Raw genomic sequence first — 20,655 nt, 5'->3', positions numbered from 1 at the left:
AAATATTTCGTTTGAAGATGTTATAATCGGACGTAGAAAAGCACTGCCTTTAGAGAATAGACAAGGAAGTATATTTTTCACTTCAAGTAGTATCATTTATGGATTTATCGTTTATGTGTTTACGTTCAGTAAAGAATGAATTAAACAAAACACTCCACGACAGACTAATTGGAATTCTGTCCAAAAGACCCATTAAGAATCTATTCATTATAACCACCTTTATTCGTGTGGATGATAACACAAAAAATATGGATCAATTGCTACTGCATTCTTTGTTTTCTTTATTTCATTCTATGTTTTGATTTATTTCCTTATATGCTGTGGGTAATGTAACATTGTATGCTGGACTTAACCTTGTCCAAAATCACGTTTCCTTTGTACTTGACCTAAATTATTTCTTTTTAAGTCTGTAAACAACTAATACATAAATACAATATTCTCTTTCTGTATAGTGTAAAAATTAGGATCATTGTTAATAGAAGTAAATATGATTATTTGGGTGTGAGTCTAGGGTAATGGAATTCCACTGCAATTTACTTGGAGTACCTGATATATTATAATTTTATTAACGGACCTTCAAAATATAACTAACATTTTATTTTGCAAACATTACGAAGTTTCTAGAAGGTTATTTTCCGTTAGGTAATAGGTTTGTTTTTAGAAAGTGTTAATTGTGATCTGAAGCCAGGTAGAGGACTATACAATCTTGTTACTGGAAGATTATTTATTCGTGCCCTATGATCTTGCAGAATCAATTTGTAATTGTGTTGTGTTCAGAAGTTCATATGGGATCGAATGTATTTCTTCAAATTATTCAAGTAATTTTTCTATAGAAAAACAGAGTGCTCATCAAACGTAGATAACTATGATTTGGTCATATTGTTTAATACTAGAAAAGATTGGGACGAATTTGAGCATTTACCGTTGTTTGCTGTTTGGGAATCAGTTCAAGAATCATGGATTGTCTCCCTTTAAACAAGATTCTGGATGCATTGTCCGTGGACCATTTGAGTTGTTAACAGAGAAACGTATTTCAAATGAGTGTACAAAAATTAATCTTATCAATTATGTTTCCAATTTTAAATGCAAGTTATGAACTGCTTGTGAGGTAGCATGAACTAATCTGCAACCTATGCAGTCAAAAATGAAATTAAGGTATGATATGAAAATGCAAACGAAAGTACCAAAAATCCTCTTCAGGCTATATACTATGGTCCTTATACAATTTGAAAGAAATTATATCATAAGTACTGTTGGGAGTCGAACACAAAAGACAGTCCCATAAAATATGTTAAAAGAAATATGTTGATGGAGATAGCCAGGTTAATCATGCAAACTGTTTAGTTGTACCCGTCGCACACAGTGAGAATTCACCATTTTCCTTATTAGGGGACGTGTTATGTATATCTAATGTGTAAAGTTGTTTAGTTTTTTCAATTTCATTATTTGTCTTTTTTATTTCATTATACGCTGTGGGTAATGCGACATTGTATATTAGACTTAACTGTGTCCAAAATCTGGGTATTGACATTTGTATAATTGTTTTAGGCTTATTCCTGATAATAATAATCATTTTACTCCTCCAATCTCAACGTCACTGTATATCATATATTGTTTCACTTTGGGACGCTCTTCTGTTCGTTTCTATATAAATTTGCAGACCATTGTATTATTTTATTTCAAAACAGACTCTTAAATGCGAGAAACATTTTAAAAGCTCTGTATATTGCTTCGCTGTACAAAGTTATAATTCATTGAACAGCACTTCAATTTATCTCCTCAGATTATTCAATCCACCTATATACACTTTCTTAGTCTTACCATCCAGTTATTAAATGCTTTGTAGTATTTACTGTACGGTACGTTGTTCATACGCTTGGAAACTGCGTTTTCAACAGCATGGCGGCTATCAAATCTCCGGCTACAAGGTGAATCTGATAACGGCCATAAATCAGAGTGACATGGAAGATGTGATCAAGCCTGAATGCTGTACTTCTTGAGGAAGTCTGCCAAGACGATGAACTGATGCACCTCTGAGCTGCAGTATACCGATAAAGCCGGTGTCGTTTTTAAAATCCATATTTTATGACCTGTGACAATCTCATTCAAATGTTTATGGTCACTCTTTTCCTATTTTTCAAGTATTCGTTTCTCTGCTTCAACCTGATACTGTTAAACCGCCAATAAACGAGGACCACATCTTGCACAAAACCTTTCTGTGCTTCCAATGAATCATCAAAACATTTCGTGCATAAGGATCCACTGCTCGTGATAACAGAAAATATATTCCACTGTGTATCATTCATCTTCATCAATTGTGTGAATCACACCAAAAATTGCCTTCTCATCAGTAGTTAACAACAGTTTTACATAATATGGTCATCTTCCATGGATTCGCAACTCTTAAAACGATCAAACCACCTGGATATTGTAGGATATGATGGATTATTACATCTTTATACTTAATTAGCCTTAATATCAGTAATGAGTACCCCAAGAGCTCTGGACTTTACATTATAGTCTTTGCTCAGTAGAATAATTGTTTTACTTCTCTGACATTTACGGCACCGTCATTTAGCGATATTACGTCTCATACATATGTCTACATGTGTTTGGCTTGTTGTAGGTACAGCTGGAGATCATTTTCTAGAACGTGATTTTGTTTCTATCGACCGGGGTTAAATTAATTGCTAGGTTCAAAGAAACACATACAAGTTAAATAACTTTTTTTAGAACTTCTAAATATCTATCTTATACACAACATGTATTAAACCATTTTGAAACCTTGTATGTTTAATTTTGCCACAGATGACATAACAATTGCCATTGTGTTCTTGATGTTTTACCTCCCACATTTCAGTCTCGTTCAAGGGGACGCCGGTCACGATTTACCCACCGGAACCGCTGGAGAGAGTGCAGCCAGTTCCACATGAAGAAGGTGAGTATATGCTCTATTTGGGTTATTCTATTAAGTCGTATTCAACACCCACCAGTGAACAGAATATACTCACAGTGTAATTAGCAAGTAGTTGAATGCACTGGAGGATATATAATGTGGTAGCAAAATGTGAACGGTCCACTGCTACCCCTACATCCCTCATTCTCAACCCACTTATACCTAATAGGATGTTGGTACGGCATGGTATCTGGGACAAAACTGATCTGTAAGTCACATTACAACACTCCTATGATGGATACCACTTCAGCTAATTGCTTTTGATCATTTAAAGGGTCCAATGTAGATAAACATAGAAATTACCTGAATGAATGTTTGAAAACCTGTAATTCTTTCCGTCTGGGAATATCGTTAAAACGTTTGGTATTATATGTATCTCATTGTTAAATAAAAATTATCCAAACACTTAAAAAACGATTTTAGAAGCCCCTGTGAAGGGAATTATAAAACAACTTGTCCGATATATTTTCCTATTTTTATATAGACTTAAACATTGCTTTTTAACTAGTAAAATTTATTTGTATGCACAACATTACCTATAAATGTGTTAGTTTGAAATCAGAATAAGGAAATTATATCGTCCGACTTGTAATTTTCAAGAAAGACGGCATTTTTGAAAGTATCAATATGTGGTATATACATTCTAATCCATACTGGACACCATTTTCAAAAATCGTCAAAAGCAGAAGCATCAAGCAAGCGTACATGCATCATCAGAAATGTTTCTTGTTAAAAACTTGATTTGTCACCATGTTCGCGAATTAAGTATTAAGATATCTATTCAACATAGTTAATATTGAACAAAACTGTATGACGTAATAGTTAAATATCCGCAGGTTACAACAATTTTTAAAATCACATTAAGTCCAGCAGACTACTGGAGATGAGATTGGCAATCAGTTCCAGAAAAATCACACTACAGTAATCTCTGAGCTTAAAATCTACATTTTCTAATATAATAAGACATTAGCAACATTTTAAGTCATTATTTGACAATTACAACTAATCATGAGCAATGCATATTAGCATGTAGCAGCTCAATAAGCTAGCCTAGTTGAATACGCATATCAGATTCAGCATTGTCATAGCTCTGGGCTTACAATGCATTAATTCGATTTCCTAAGTTTGATGACTTAGCTGCTAATACCCTGAGATTTATCTGCTAACAGCTCGAAAATTAGTATATTATATTTTGTTTTCAAACTTTAGCCTGTATCTTCATCTTTGTTTTCCTTGTGACTTTTATTTCTTATCAATATTTTGAGATGTTTTACATTTCAGAAGTAAGAACTGCAGAAATAAATCTCTTCGATGAATCACTACAGAGGCATTTTAAAAGAAAAGATATAAAGCCCATAGCTGAGTTGCCCGTAGCATGGACGTACCAAAGTTATAACGTAACCAACAAACTGACGTGTTGGGATGAAAGTAAATTTGCACCCACGTTTGAAGAAAACAAGAAAATAGTTCAACAGTATCCCAATGGAACATCGGTTCCATATTTGGCGGACTTAGGGCTTTTGCAGCCATACAAATCCATGGCAGTACCAAAACTTCCAATTTTCGTCACTGGAGCATCTTCAAACCATTATCTTGAATCTCAAGCAATGTTGAGTGACTTTCACAATAACATCTTGGCAAAATATAATGATGCGAAACTTTTATACTACGACATTGGTTTGACTGATCAACAACGAGACCAGGTATACTAGTTATTTTCGTGCCACTACTGTATTTTCATGCTAGTGAAAATTCTTTTTCGGAAAAATGAGTACATTTGTTCAGTCGAAGAAAAACATTATTCATTTTAACTTCTTGTCATTTACAGGACAGAATACTCTCCTGAACACTATGGGTACATCGAAAGTGCTTGTTGAAAACGTTTTCCTCGTCACAAGATAAAATCAATAGAGCGCTGTTCGGACATATGTTGTAACTAACAATGTGGCACAGAAATTAACAGGTTAAAACATTTTACGTTCTGAGAGATGGTGCCGAGCATAATGCATATCATGTGAACCCTTCACAGGACATTCCTTGCCTTAGTGCCAACGAAAACATTAATTATTGGTCTGAGCGACACACTTATTTACTGTACTACGTTTGATTGTTTACATATAACTGACATAATTGACATAATATATCACTAATTGACATAGGTGAGGTAAGGGTGGGCGGTGGTGAAGAGACTAGATTACTGCGGCGGAGTAAGCTGCCAAGCAAGACGTTGTAGTTCCTTCCCAATGCACTTTCAGACCACATCAAACTACCAACCACTATTTGGTCTCTATTTTAAAATGGCTCACCGTGGCTCTCAGTAGAAAACCCAAACCGAGGTATGTTTTGAAATAAATTACGCTTCTATTTCGAACGCATCTAGGTTTGGGTTTCGTAAGTAGCTCCTCTGGAGCCAAAAGACCCGACCCACCCTCCTTGCACGGTGAAGGGCTATTGGTTATTTGAAATATTCTCATGTGAGTTCGGCTCCAAACTAGTTTTACAAAGCAGTCCTGTACGATCATGCGCTTCTACCGACTCTGGACACTGTCAAATTTGAGACGTACCCTCCTTTTTAGTGCTTGAAATGCCTTGTTACTGATACGACAGTCTCCATCGAACAATTCGTAGAGGTTCACTTAACAGTCATTCGGCAAATCTTCGGCTATGTGCCGTTGTTGGCCTTGGCCGCATTAGCATATAATTTGAACGCCTTGCAGGTCTAACCACTGAAATTTTCGGATTTGTAGCGGGGGAATTATACAAACCTCATACAAAAGAAAAACATGCGGAATCTATAACTGACCCATAAATTCTAGCGTTCCTTTCCTTTTAGATGCTCATGTAAAAAGAGCTTTTGCGAGTGGATGGATCGGGCAAGAACTAAGTGGACGATTACGCGTGTCGTCTTGCTAGCGCTTCCTTTGATTTTGAGATAGAAAGGCGGTGTGCTGCCATCACATCACCAACCCTGGAGTCGTTGAATCTGGCACTGCAAAACACCGGAGCGACATATAATATTCAAGCGTAGGCATGTAAGCTGCGTTATCATTAAAAGTCAGAAGCATTTCATACTTAACTCGCCACTGTCCACAAGAGGGCACCATTGCTCTCAGATGGAACATGACCTATTTTCTTGCACGTAATGTAATCTCATTCGTACCTTATTGTATATTTTTTGCCTGGACTGGCGAAACGTTGTGTTGAGTCAGATGCTAGGGATTTATTTACATATAAGCCAGTTGTAGACGCTCAGACCAAAAACTGAAACATTTACAGCATAATGATAAGGTTAATGCCGACGTAGCCAAGTGTGGATATTCTCAGGCTCGTGTACTGCGGCTGGGAGCCAACGTAGTTTGTAATGACGTTCCATAGAGAAGCCGTATCATAACCAGCAAAGGAGTTGGTTTCGCACCAGGTACGCATGATTAAGTCCAGATCACCAAAATATCTCGTCATGCGCTTGCAGTCGTATGCACTACCGGCTGTAAGTTTGCCAATGCCAATGTGACAAATTTCTCTATCCTCCTGAAGCTAAACTTCCATCTTTGTTCTGTAGAAAATAATGGCACGGTCACTTTAAATTGCGCGAACAAACCCGATTTGACTTGAAAATTGAAAGAAACAGCGCAATGGGAGCTCAGCCACAAACGTTGTAGGAAGCCTAATTTTCTTTAGGCTTGCTTAATTTACAGGCATACCAGGCAGGGACAACTATTTGACAGTCGAGAGGAAAGGCACATAAGTGCTAGTTTTAAAAGCCCGTGCAATCTTGTGTGAATAGTCTGTTAATAGACATGTGGGTCATTCCAGTTTAGCAGGGACAAAACTATTCAAGGTATGGGCGCACTATTCCACTCGCACGAATATGCTTGGGTATCAGATGGTCATGTCAAAACTCTCACTTTCAATCTCGATTCCCACCTTTGGGATATATTCCAAAATAGCTGCGTGGTTCACTCCGAGCCGTTCCGTTTTCGGATAACTAAAGTAGCCTCAGTGAACTCACTTAAGACTTTCCTAGTCAACTCACCACAGCTGTTTGTGTTCTTTTCAGCAGGCAGCAATAATCTTCAGGTGTCTTTCTTGAATTCTAAAGCACAGACCGTTGGTCTCCACAAACTGATTAACAGGCTTGTCGAGTGTTTCTTCTTCTTCTCCACCAAGAACACAATTCCTCTTTGATTGCCTTCTGCTACTTTTTCAATGACGTCACATATACAGCCTAGTAGTACTCAGCTAACTTTCTGCCCTAGTGGATTTCTGCCTTCATTGAGTCATGCTTGTCTACAACTTTCAGCTCTTCGTTCTAACGATAGTAGTAAGAAAACTTAATGTAAATGAAAATCATTTCGAATTTTAGAAGACCGCAAGAATATCGGCTGCTTCTGCGTTGGCCATTTGTCTATTCAAGAAGAGATTAAGCGATTCCTTCGAAGATGGTACCCGGCACAATGCCAAGGTTCTACAGATGTCCACAGCTTAGTAGACTTCAAACTTCTCTTGGTGTCAAGAAGACCACAATAGTAATTAAAGTGTACGGTTTTCGAGAATAGACGCATGTTGCGACGCTGCCTTGTGGTCATCAAAGAGATCTTGATCTTCTAGATTTCAAAAGTGACCAAGCGGCTGATTTCCGACTGCAGTGCCTGCTCTGCGTGCTCGACTCGACGATGCCGATAGTTTGTCGTGTATACGGTTGAGTCGCTCCAGGAACTGCTGAAGTGCTGTAGGAGCCTGATATATGGGAATCGAATTCCTGCGTGCTTCCAACTCGTCTCGCAATACGAGCGCTTGTTGTGTACGTTTCATCACTCTGACTACAGCTGACTCGTCTACAATAGTAATACATGATAACAGCCCGTGCAAGTAGACACAATATATCATTTGTGCAAGTTTTACTGTGTAGGAACGATATTTGTGTCACCTAATGAGACCATCAAGACCGAAACAGTCAGATTTGTGATTGGTACTATCCCGAATCGGCGACAAAGAACAAGTCTGCTACGGCCTTGTCTTCACTTGTTGTAGACCATCATAATTTTCGATGTATTATCCGTCACAATATTATTTAAGAAAAAACATTTAAAACCTATTCTCTGCTGGCAAAATATTCTATTATATGCCGGCAAAGTCTTCATCAGGACTCTTGCACAGGTTTCATAGCCGCAAATCTCTTGGCAGGTCTCAATACAACTATACAAAATAAGTTCACGTTTGTGTGGGCTTCTGAATCTCCCTGTTTACCCCCAACCAAGACACACTGTGAGGTTTTTAGTTCCGACTACGTATCTTCTAAATGTGCCTTAAATTAAAATATCTCGTTTTTGGCTCCTCTGTGTACCACAAAAGCTGTGTCGTTGTCTTTGGCTTGACTGGAATCTTTAGAGCATTCAGCTTGTGCAAAACAAAAGGCAAGATACCATAAAGCTTGCTGTCCAGCTGGTAAGACTTCATTTCTCTAAGTAAATATTCTGCTTCAGTTCATTTTTACCTCATCAGCCATATTCTTTTGCGTACTTTGTTTGTTTGTTTGTTTGCTTTTGTTTTGGTACTGAATCGGATGATGCATGGATAGCTTGATATCAAAGGCTACCATAAAGTTCGTCCTGTGAAGTACTACGCAGCCCGAGTCGCTCCTGAATATTTTGCAGAGACTTTCCCCTTCGTCACATTGAGTCTAGGCAGCCTCTTTAGAGACCAAATTATGTAGGTATGGGAACATGTATGACTCCAAGGGGAATACAGAAAGATAAAGCATTGTATTTTCAAATAGGTGTGGCTTTGGTTTTGTCTGATATGAACCGCAAAAGGCCGTTGCCGTTTCAGACGATCTGAAATACGTAAGTAATCTAGTCAGTTCACCAACTCACATTTTACTCCTTTGCTGTTGAGATTGCCAAGCTCTAAATCAAAGAGATATCAGTGACGCGCATATCACAATAGTGAAGCGTATAAACAAAGTATTTATAGCAAGCAAAACCAAGGCAAGCTAACCCAGAAAATTTGCCCAAGCCAATAATTGCTATTTCTCGAGATTTATTTGCAAAAAGAATAAGAACAAAATTATAACTTTCCAATATATTTTCCATACACAGTTTACAGACCTGCATTATATAAAAGTGTAATAATTCAGTACCCTTTGGAAAACTGTAGGTATCTAGTGTGACAATTTATTTCCTTTGCTGAGATCTCTCTATTATTATTTGTAGGTCGATTGATATAGTCACTCAATTCGTATTGTTCATGAAGTATCCACTGCAAATAGTAATGCTCCATGCGAGTGATGCTTTTACTCTTTTTAACGATCATGTCCGCATTTTGTTGGTAGAAAATTATTTATATTAAAGCTGTAAACGCATTTGGCAATCAGTATATTGTATATTCACTGTTTTGTAGCGATACATTTTGCTATATTTCAAAAATAGTATCATGGGAACCGTATTCACTGAATGTTTGAACAAAAGTTCACTATCAAGTTAAATCCAAATTTGATATGATATGATATGCTTTTCAAATGGTCAAAATCAGCAATGATTAAATTTTCCAGTTTGAGATATCTTTTAGTCACAATTCAAACGCTACAACATAAAGTAGAGATTTTCCTTAAAGCATCTTAGTTCTAAATGTGAGAAGTTTAACCTTTCCGAACTTTTACATTGTAGATCTTTTACCGAAAGGGAGAAATATTTCAACGTGCGGAGTATATGGTCTTCATTTCATTCATACCCATTATAAGAGTTGGATTCTCTGATTCTATATTCTTGATTAATTTTAAGCATTTTCAAATCGTTGTAGTTTGATCTTAGTTCCGATTATGTTCTGTCATAAATGAATATATATAAATAAATACATTTAGATAATAAAAAAACTTCTAAAAACTCTCTAACCTGGCCAAATAAAATCTGCAAAGCAAACAATTGTTAATAATTAGAAAGGTCTTTGATCGAGATCAAACTTTTAAGATCTCACGTACGCTTTTCAAAGTAGGTATTCCGTGCAGCAACAACTGTTTTATCCTATGTTGAAATGTAAACATCGTGCTCAAGAAACTATTGAAGGGGAAATAACATTCGTTTAAAACGTGTTAAAAATGTGCCACGGAGTTTAGTAAAGCTACGAAAATACTACAATTAGAAACCATATGCAGTCTATCAATCTGAACTTGGTCTTGAGGTTCATTTTTAAACCATCTTGAGAATATGGGGTCAGGTCTTAATTTGCAGACTGCAGTTTAATCATCTTTCAATATTTTGTAAGATGTTAGAGTTCATTCTGGGTAAAATAATAAAAGAAAAATCCCATTGCATAATCGATATGGAGTAAATTCGTTGTTTTTTATGATCCATTGCTGCCATATTTGCAATGACAAACTGGATACCGCATGAGAAAATATGTCTTGATGACAAACTCGTGCTCAGAATCTCCAAATAAACTGTGAATCGTGTAGTATGCCTATATATTTGAAATTCAGCATGCTTGCACATACGCAAAAGTTTGTTACATCCTGTATTCATTATAATCTTAATATTCCAAAACGTCAAAGCGTTTTAATTTTTAGCTTGATCTCGAGTTTCTAAAACACAACTGTTGACCATATGGGTCCAGGTGTTCAATATCAGGCAGCTAAACGACCATCAATAAATGTTATTTTTCTAATCGAATTTCACTGTCGGAATGCTAATGATGATGATAATAGGAGCAAAATGAGAAGACAAAATAGGGCATAATTATGGTGATAGTTATTGTAAAAGCCACCATTAAGTTTACTTATCTTTTTGCACCAGGTTAAACGCTACTGCCGCTGTGAGGTTCGTATTTTTCCATTTGACAATTACCCTGTTCACGTTCGCCACTTGAAGGGTTACACATGGAAGGTTTTGATAATCCAGGTAATTATCCTAACTAAAGTTATAAATCTTATATGACCAATGACGAACCATATTTTATCCCCATTCAAAACTGAGACTTTCTTTTAATCTACTCTATTCTTTTGTTGTTGACAATTTTAAAAGTTATTGATATTTCGAGGTTGTTTGCCTCTCCACAATCACTTATTTCTTTATCGCCCACTGTGATGTGCAACTGGTAATAATCCCATCAAGATAGTACGGTGAAGTAAAAATGAGATCGTGGACATTTTTCCGCATGGTTTGGTTTATCTTCGCATGAAACATCTATTTATAAAGAATATGGAAGAACAGGAATAACTTTATGCTCATTTTGTTATATATATTTCTCCTCAGGCAAACAGAAGGCACGTTTCAAAAATGTATGAGTACTAAGTGATGAATAAATAAAGACTTTGATTGCACGTTATCTGGAATGAGATCAGCAGTAAAATAATATAAATACTAAACCGTGAGGCTGATATTGAACGATCAAGATACGCTCTAAAAAGTTTTACATGTTTTTATATATGAAATATTTAACGTAGAAATGAACTGGGACCGATTAATCTGTATAAAAAGTTTGCATGTGAAACAGTTGTGTACGAAAGATGTGATTATATATGTTTTGCTTCATAGCTAAACGACATCGTTTTATATATGGCAGCCAAGAGTCAATATCTCCGCCATGTCTCTTTGCCACAATGACGAAAATGCGCCACGTAACTGATCTTAGTGGCAGCAGGTTTTCACTTAAGTGCATGATGCATAGACAAGGTACCAGTATTTTAATCTAGGAATAAATGGACACAGTTGGTGTATAGGAAACTCTAACGAAAGGAAAGGAACAAATGTAGGTTGGTCGTCGTGGAACTTACATGTGTTGGATCAGTAGTTTCATGTAATCATTGTTTATATTCAATACAACTGAAGTTTACATATTAAAAGCGTACATGTTGTTTTATTTTCGCTCACTCTACCATCACACGTTCTATTTCTATTGCCAGCATAATATTTAGCATAATTCCGAGAAGCATCCGTGGATAGTGCTTCGCTTTTAGACGTGCTAAGGTTTCTTTGTGTTCTTTGTAAGTTTTCTTAATATTATATTGTTTCCGAGGATTCAGTACCTTTGTTATATCGACAATTTTTATGTTATTCTCAAAACAGCACCGAGGGCCCCGAGTGGCCGAGTGGTCTAAAGCGCTCCCCGTTACGGATCACTGCCATCGCACCTCTGTCTGCGCTGGTTCGTCTCTGATTCAGCCAATGTGGGTATGTGAGAAAGCTTGCCAGTAGCTTCTAGTGGGTCGGTGGTTCTTTCCGAGGTTTTCCAAGGTTCTTCCTCCATCATTAATACTGGCCGCCATGTATAGCCTATCGTGTGCTGAAAAATGGCGTTAAACCCCACAACAACAACAGCAACACAACCCCCCCCCCCAAAAAAAAAAAAACAACCCCCCCCCCCACCTAAAACAAAACTGAATGAAACAAAACAGTCAACAACAACTAAATCATGTTCATCAAGGTAAGGTACTGAATGACAGAGCTTAAATTTCAAATACATTCTTGCCATTTTTAGTCCAGAAAGTCCGTCAAAGATCGATTTCGCTATCTTTTTCTCAAACAGAATGTTTAAGTTTATAACTATGAATCAATTTATATTTTCATCATGGCGATTCTGAACACAATGGAAAACATACGACTTTATTTTACATATTTGCAATGTAAATGCAATATGATTTACAGGAGCAACGATATCGGCAGTATTAGCCATATCAACAAAGAAGTAGCATCGTATTTACCTTTCACTTATGCGGGCGGCTATGTGGTTGCGGTGAATAAGTTACCTTACACTTTTATCTTTCGGCTTCAGGTATTAGCGAAACAATTTTTGTTGATAGTTTTTAGTGTCTTAAATTGGAGCTCTATTGTGTTTCGTTTCGAAAATAGAAGATACAACTATTGAATGAAATCTGATTTGCAGGCAGATATTAAGCGCGAAATCAGCTGCACTTAATAGAACAAAACCACCAACATTAATATCTTCAGTAATAATATTAATAATAATAATAATAACAATGATGATGATGATGATGATGATAGCAAGTAAATAATAAATAATAGTAAAAAAATAGTTATTATCATCTAATTTAGGAAAACGTTGTCGTGGCCAAAACACTAAGCGACCATGTTAATCCATTCTGCTCGAAATAAAATACAGTTTTAAGTTATCATAGTTGATTCAGACTTATGACATAGCCGTGTAAAGAAATCCTATAAAAGAATTGTATCATATGATTTACTTGTCTCATTGTGATTCAGTGATACGGTAATCGATAATAAATAAGAACATTTCTGAAGTGCCAAAGCTAAGAATATATACCACCCAATTGTGTCTTTTTACGCATGTTCAGCAGATGTAAAGAGAAAGTCTGGTAGAAAATATTGTCGTGTTCCTATGCAATGAACTTCTCCAAACTTACGACATAACCTTTGACTTCATAGCACATGTCAAAACTGTTATAATTTTCCTGTTACAGAAAGTATTTTCATTGGAACAATGTCTTTTATTTCATTATATAGATCATGATACAACATTTGGGAACGTTATCCTGTTAGAAAAGTATGTACAGAAAATGACATTAAAATCTTAATTCATAGAAGTAATACATGCGGTTAATTCTTTGCATTTGCTCTGTAATTTGCCTTTCACAGTTAGGTGAGTGGTATTTCTTACCTTCATCTGCTGTTTTGAAAACAAATTGGACTTGGTCTGTATAAGCAGTGATGGATAGCACTATGGTGTGATCATTCTGTTGGGGGAAGATAGACGTATCGAAAAGAGAACTTCAAAGAGGGAAGATAATCAAATTATAAAACACCCGTGGGATAAAGAAAGGAGGACGCTGTGGTGGGAATGGGGAATTTAGCATTATGAATGGGTCAGTATGGGGTCGATTGGAATTTACTATTGTGGGTCGCTATGGATCTAAGCACATACACTTGCTGACCTATATATCCTTATTGAACATCACCCACACCTACTGGCCAGCAACCACATATACTAACCATCACACACCGATACTGACCATCACCCACGCATATCGACCATCACACCGTCTTACCGACCAACACCCACACCTGTTCACCAACACCAACTCATCTCCTGACCATACTGGCCAACAGTCCTACTAACCACCACTTAGTCGTATTCACCAAGACACACCCTTGCTGACCAGCGGATATCCTGGCTGACTAAAGATAGCTACATTTGCCTAGACTATAAGTTGTACTTAAATTCAAAAACTGAGAAGGAATTTAGCTGAAAATAAACAAAACCAATGACTAAAAGTAGCACAAAAATTAGGAAAAAACTGACATGAAATGTAATGAAGACTAAAGAATGATAAACAACTATCGTCCATATATTGCATCCAAATGGCAGAGGTTAAGAGTCTAATTAAAGTTGCAAAATAGAATCGGTATTTAGCGGAGGACAACATAAACTGGAAAAGTACATTAAAAATATCGGCTACGAAATAAGTCCTATTAAAATTATTAAATGAAACGGAATGTAGCGGAAACTAAAATACAGTATATTATATTAAAAATACAGCCTTCATTAAAAGTGGTAATAAAATTATGAAACTGAGAGGCATCTAAAAAATCCCCGAAATTATGTTACAAATACGGCTTAGATTAAAAGTAATAATATAAATCTGGAACTGACAAAGGTTTAGAAGAGATCCAAAGAAGACAAGAAAAAGACTTTAAAATGTTAAATATTAAAACTGTTTATTAAAGTTTGAATGGATTGTAAGAAATCTAAGTTGCAAATAAAGATATTGTCCATGAACATTGTTTAGATAAAAGAAATTTTAAATGATCCAAATACAAAATTTCAAAATGTTGTTTTACAAAAGAAAATTAGAATTAAATTAATACAAATAAAAAAAATATTAACCGAAATATTTACAACAGAATTACTACAGTTGTAAAAGCGAATTTTGAATGAATGGTAAAATACGAAAACCTGAAATAATGAAAGGTTTTAAAGTGGAAGAACAGAACATCCAGCTGTTGAAACAGTCTATTTTTAAGTTATAAACAAGAAATTATAGAATGATCGTTTAAAAATTGTGAACAAAATTAAAAGAATTTGTAAAGTACTAAATGCACAATTGGAAGTTTGCAAAATAACTAAGAAATTGCCTCACCTTTAAGAATAAAACGTCGATTAAATTATATATGTTACAAAATAAAAGAGTCATACAATTATGCAAAAGCTTGTAAAACGTTTGAAACAATGTACATAATTTCAAGAAATAAAAAAGACAAATTGGAAAATTAATTTTGTAACAAACGATTTGCAAACAAAGATATTCAATTACGTTGAAAAATTAATAATTGTATGAAAAACAAAACTGAACTAATAAATTATTAACAACCGTTCATCTCGCTTCGTTGTGCATGTTGAGGTCTCTTATTACTTTGTATTGTCTTTGTCTGTCCAAATTCTGCCACTGCTTCTACTAATAACAACAAAATCTACAATAAACAAGGAAATCATTTGTTTCCGTTTACACCTGCGTTAAATATACGCTCATGATTAAGGTATCAACATACGTTAATGATTTGAAAATATCGATTTGTTCACGTTAGTGTCTTGCTTTGAATTCCTCTACAGAAGAATGCGCTTCTTCTGTTTCTGAAATATTTCCTTTTGTGCGCATGATGTCCTTGCCTTTGTCTCAGGACCTGATTTATCCGATCTTGGGATGAGTTTCTGATTTTCTTTACTGAATATTTTGCAGTCCAGTGTCCTTTCTCTTGATGTACATAACTATTATCTGTATTTTCACCTCGGCTGTAGTAATGACTTTCTTATAGATCTCGAAATTATTCTTTTCAAATTGAATTTCGTTAGTATTTTGTTTTTAGTTAATATTTTGATACGGTTTCATACATTTTTATTTATTTTTCAAGATATTTTTTTTATCATTGTTTATCCTACGCAGTGCCAGATATCAGCTCTTTGTGGAATAATGTACAAGTATGAAGAATTTAATTTGCTAAGAAATTTGGTCATCCGAATTATACTTCTGTTGCCATTCTCAGCTATTTATATGATCGGACCATAAAGGTGAGGTGAATTTACGAAGAAGTGGTGGAAGTGATGTACATAAAAGTGATTTTAATATACTATTTTATAATTCAGAAGCAACGCTGCTGTATAATAAAAGAAAAATTTCTTTTCTGACGTAAATATGGGATATATTTTATATAATGATACAACGTATAATATATTTTATATACTTTGACACGTTACATTACCGCTCTTCAGAGTGTCAGTTTCTTTGTACCACACAATGAAATATATGCGGTACTTTTAAATACTAGGCTTGAGAAACGCAAACATGCAAACGTGTTTATAGAAAATGTCTGGATAAAACCAATATTTCCTCAACCAAACGTCCCAACATCATATACATTTCCCATATAAAACTGAGAACGCCACTATTTTGAACTTGACATCATTTTTCAGTTTATGACGTCATAGGCTTTGTATAACCATCTGTATCTACATCATATTTGTACACTCAAAGGCACAGATCTGGTGGCCTAGTGTTTAGAGCGTATGCTCCGGATACGAGAGGTCATGGGCTCGAACCCGGCTGAGTCATACCTAAGACTTCTAAAAATGGTACGAACAGCAGCCTCGCCATGCGCTCAGCATTACGAGGCTAGTGTTAGGAGTGGTCGGCCTGGGTAGGGATAATGTGACTGGGTGGGACAGCATGCTACATGTCTGCAACATGATACCCCAGTGCTAGACATCACTTAAAACTATCACACTGCAGACATCGTAGCGATATGACTGGAAAATTGTTAAAGCTGACGTTAAAAATTTTTAACACACACACACACACACACACACACAGAGTGGCAAAATTACACATGAGTCCGTTTGAGAACAGTGAGTGATAACACAATTTGTTCTGCGAAATATTAGAAATATCCAATGAACATATAAAAGCTAACCGGATGCTCTTTAATGGGCCTCAAGCACTTGCTAAATCTCAACTCAGCGGATGGATGTAACGTTTAAGTGATGGCAGAGAGATTGTTAAAGTTGACATATAAAAGTTTGCCCAGCTACATCTGTTTCAAAAGAAATAGTCAATTCTGTGGAAGTACATTTGATAGAAATCAAACGTTTCACCGTCAGAGACATAGGAGACAAAGTTGATGTTTAATGTTGAATAGCAGAAGAAATTAATAATGCGCAGGTTTGCGCCCGTTGAGCACCCACATTGGCTGATGAAGAAGAAATCGGTTAAAGGGACAAGATCTTTACTGAATTGTTATACAGGTACCAATCATACAGCTTTGAGTTCCCAGAAAAGATCATTGAATGCGATGAAACATGTATTCACGTCTTTGAACTCAAGAGCCAGATCAGTGAATAGAATCACACCAGCTTGCAATCGCTCCAAAAAGCATGTGTTTCTAATGTTGTTTGCATTAGGTTCGTCAATACAGAAATAATAATTATGAATCACATGATATCAGATATCAGCAGAGTGAGTGCAGAATATAAAACCATACTAATACCATAACTTTTATCTAATGCTAACTGCTTCATGTCAAGACGTACTGAGGGATGGATTAGTTTGCACAGGGCTAAGCTTCACCCCACTCACCCCCCCCCCCAAGTGCATGCTTGTAATGAGGAGCTTACTAAAGTTTGGCGTTTTAACCCCTTCGAGTTACATTTGTTTTCATACGGAATAATTCGTTACGCAGAAATCATCAGGATAGCAACGACAAAGGCAATACTGTCATCGGGTTGCTAAGAATGCTGGCAAGTGACAGGCTGCTGCACGTTTTCAGGGTCATAAGATGGGACTAGTACACTTAGTCGAAAGGAGATTACTTCGAGAAGGACTAGTTACTATATTCAGAGCTCGTTGGTAAAATGCTGAATTTCTGCAACATTTTACCTTAAGATGCTAGATACAGCGTACCACAGATATTAATAAAGACAGATGTCTAGCGGATCAGTTCCGTTTGAGAAAGGGGTTTTATTCTTAGTCTTCTAGACGATTTGACATTGGCGGTTTCATTTTACAGTAGAGCTATTGACCTAATATTTTTAGTTTGTTGGTGTTTGAGATTTCATGATGGTATTTAATTTTTTTTACCGTAATCGAATCCTTAATTTACGCGCAGCCGAGAGCGTCGCAGGTCTGGCCCATTATTATTATTATTATTATTATTATTATAAACTACTACTGTATTGATTTTATGATGATGATAATGATGATCGTTATTTTTTTCAGATCCTTTTAAATGAGTATGGATATGTACTTTGGTTGGATGCGTCATGAGATTCAAAAATATGAATTTATTTGCTGAGCTTGAGATCAAAGTTGAAAAATACGGACTGGCTTCATTTGCTTTCGGATATTCTCTAGCAGGATCAATTGACCCGGATACATTTCACTTTCTTAGGGAAGACCCATGTGTGTTTGTGAAGAAGCCGTCAGCAGGTGGTGCCGGTATATTGGTCAAGAGAAGCAATTTTACTTTGGAGTACATTATGCGTCCGTGGGTATCTTGCGCTTTAACCTTCGGCTGTATGGTTAATAATAGATCACAACAGATGATGAAATGTCCGGCTGCGAGAATTTGGCCGCTTGGAGCATGTCAACGCTTTGATCAGGCAGTACTTAGTATAATACTCTGGCGACTGTATGGAAGATATGATGTTGTTATGTTTCCCAAAGGCTTGGTTGAAGCTAGGCATAATGTGTTTCAATATTTCCGTACTCTTGAACAGCAAAATGCCACAAACAAGACAAATCGGACTTCAGGTTAAAAATAGTTTCACAATGCATAACAGAGCTTCTTAACTTTTGTGTCTCCCTTTGTTTCCAGGCATAGGTGATAGAGAGAAGAAGGATATAATTGAATAGTAAATGGATGGAGTCAGTTACCAGCTTCTTAAACACCAAAAAGATTGTGGCGGCTACACGAGCTGACATTTCTGTCATACATCCATAGTAAAAGTAGACGAAGAATCAACAGGCCCGTCATTTGTAAATTTGTATATGTGATAAAGAGAGTAGAATCGTTAGCGAAAATCATGACAAGAACAATAAAATATATATTCTTGTTTTAGATTGTCTCTGTTGAACTATGTCTTAATGTGTATCATTTTCTTTTTGAGGTTGTTTGTTATTAGGTTTTTCACGTTAAATAGGAAAATATAATGGTTGTACTTTCCAAATACTGTTGCAGTTCATTTGATCAGAAATTATAAATAGAGCAATCTGGGTCGTAAATAACACGAAGGTTTTTGTTGTAGATATTTTGCAAATATTTGCTTGTGATTGTTTCAGTGTGAGCACTTGTATAGGTTGTCTGAAGTCAACTTTAAGAGGCATCTCTTGTTAATTTGTGATATAGAGCAAATAACTTTATCGATCTATTCAGCTGGCACAATAAAAGAAGTTTCTCATGCATAGCACAGGTGCTCGACGCGAGCTTGATGTTAAGAAAGAAATAATAATCTAAAGGAAAAAAATCATACAGAGTGACAAAAATACCTTAGATTACCCCCATGACCCGTTCTGTCATAGGACCCTCTCTATCATAATATATAAGAGAGAAGGTACGAAACTTCCAAATACTTCGCTCCACCCATGACCCTCGATTTCCTTCTGCTATTTCCGTCTTTAAAGGCACGCGACCATAATATATGGCTTGTTTTACTTCTGAGATATTTTTCTATCCATCAAGCCATCATTGACTTTTCTGCGTTGTACCAAACTGAAATTACGGGCTCCGAAACGTGCGAGTTTTGCAAAGTTTTCCTTTGTGGACACTTCCGTGCTCATCTGAAAACCGGTGACAAAAGCGATATGTACAATGTTTTCAACTCTATGGTGCATCCCTTCTTGAATTACAGAACAGCGGTAGATGCAAAAGTAAGGGTTTTACTTACCATTAACTCGATACAAATTTAGGAATCTGTTCCATGCAAGAATTAGACATTGTCTTCTTCACTGCACATACGTTGTATACATCACACTCTATTTTCAAAATAGGTAAACTATGCGGCACACGCGTCAACGCCGAAATATGATTGGCTCAAAAGATTATACTTAAATAACATCCATGCATCAGAGAAATAAATATTTTCAGTCATTATCTGACATATTTCTGGAAATTTTAATTTTCTGTTGTGCAATCGTTATTAATTTATTTGTTGTATAATAGGCAGTATGCACAGCTTAATTAACTCCCCTGGAATGACCCAATTTCTCTGCCAATTAACTGCACGACATTCAAATTTTGAACTGGGGCAGTTGCAGATGCTGGAAGAGAAACGGCTGAAAAGAAATTTCTTAAATTGGTAATTGGTCTAAATGATTGTTTATCATGGCTGTTGTGACTTGGCAAGTTAGACTTTGTATAAGTTACATAAGTAACAAGAAATGAAAATAATTTGAACATGTAATACTCTTTGCCAAACATTGGAACAAATGGGAAACTAATGGCTATAGAATAATAATAATAATAATAATAATAATAAAATAATAATTCATTATTATTATTATCATTACACCTAAATTATTATAATAAAGAATTAAAAGTTACTGTTATTAAAAAATTATTACAATTGGTGTATATTAGTTTAAAATTTAAATAGAAAAGTCACTCTGAAATTTGCATTTTTTTATGCAAGACGGTTGGACATTTTCCCATCACAATGGTCTACTGGTTTTGTAAGTTAGGGTG

General features: G+C 35.8%; 1 protein-coding gene across 2 annotated transcripts in view; it reads left to right on the top strand.

Moving 5' to 3' along the window:
- Positions 1 to 18,368, top strand: part of LOC149799774 (uncharacterized) — a 40,212-nt gene extending 21,844 nt beyond the window's left edge. The window contains exons 2-5 of one of the 2 annotated variants that reach the window (XM_089959161.1): positions 2,861 to 2,938; positions 4,238 to 4,659; positions 10,744 to 10,848; positions 18,192 to 18,368. In XM_089959161.1, the coding sequence (XP_089815287.1) occupies positions 2,861 to 2,938; positions 4,238 to 4,659; positions 10,744 to 10,848; positions 18,192 to 18,239 (653 nt within the window). In that variant the 3' untranslated portion in view covers positions 18,240 to 18,368. The remainder of the gene's footprint in view (positions 1 to 2,860; positions 2,939 to 4,237; positions 4,660 to 10,743; positions 10,849 to 18,191) is intronic. The other variant, XM_089959162.1, reaches the window with a different exon arrangement.
- Positions 18,369 to 20,655: the final 2,287 nt, after the last annotated feature.

The sequence above is a fragment of the Sinohyriopsis cumingii genome, chromosome 5, assembly GCF_028554795.1.
Source record: "Sinohyriopsis cumingii isolate HCF-2022 chromosome 5, ASM2855479v2, whole genome shotgun sequence".
Taxonomy (NCBI): Eukaryota; Metazoa; Mollusca; class Bivalvia; order Unionida; family Unionidae; genus Sinohyriopsis; species Sinohyriopsis cumingii.
This window is presented reverse-complemented; position numbering and strand designations above follow the sequence as displayed.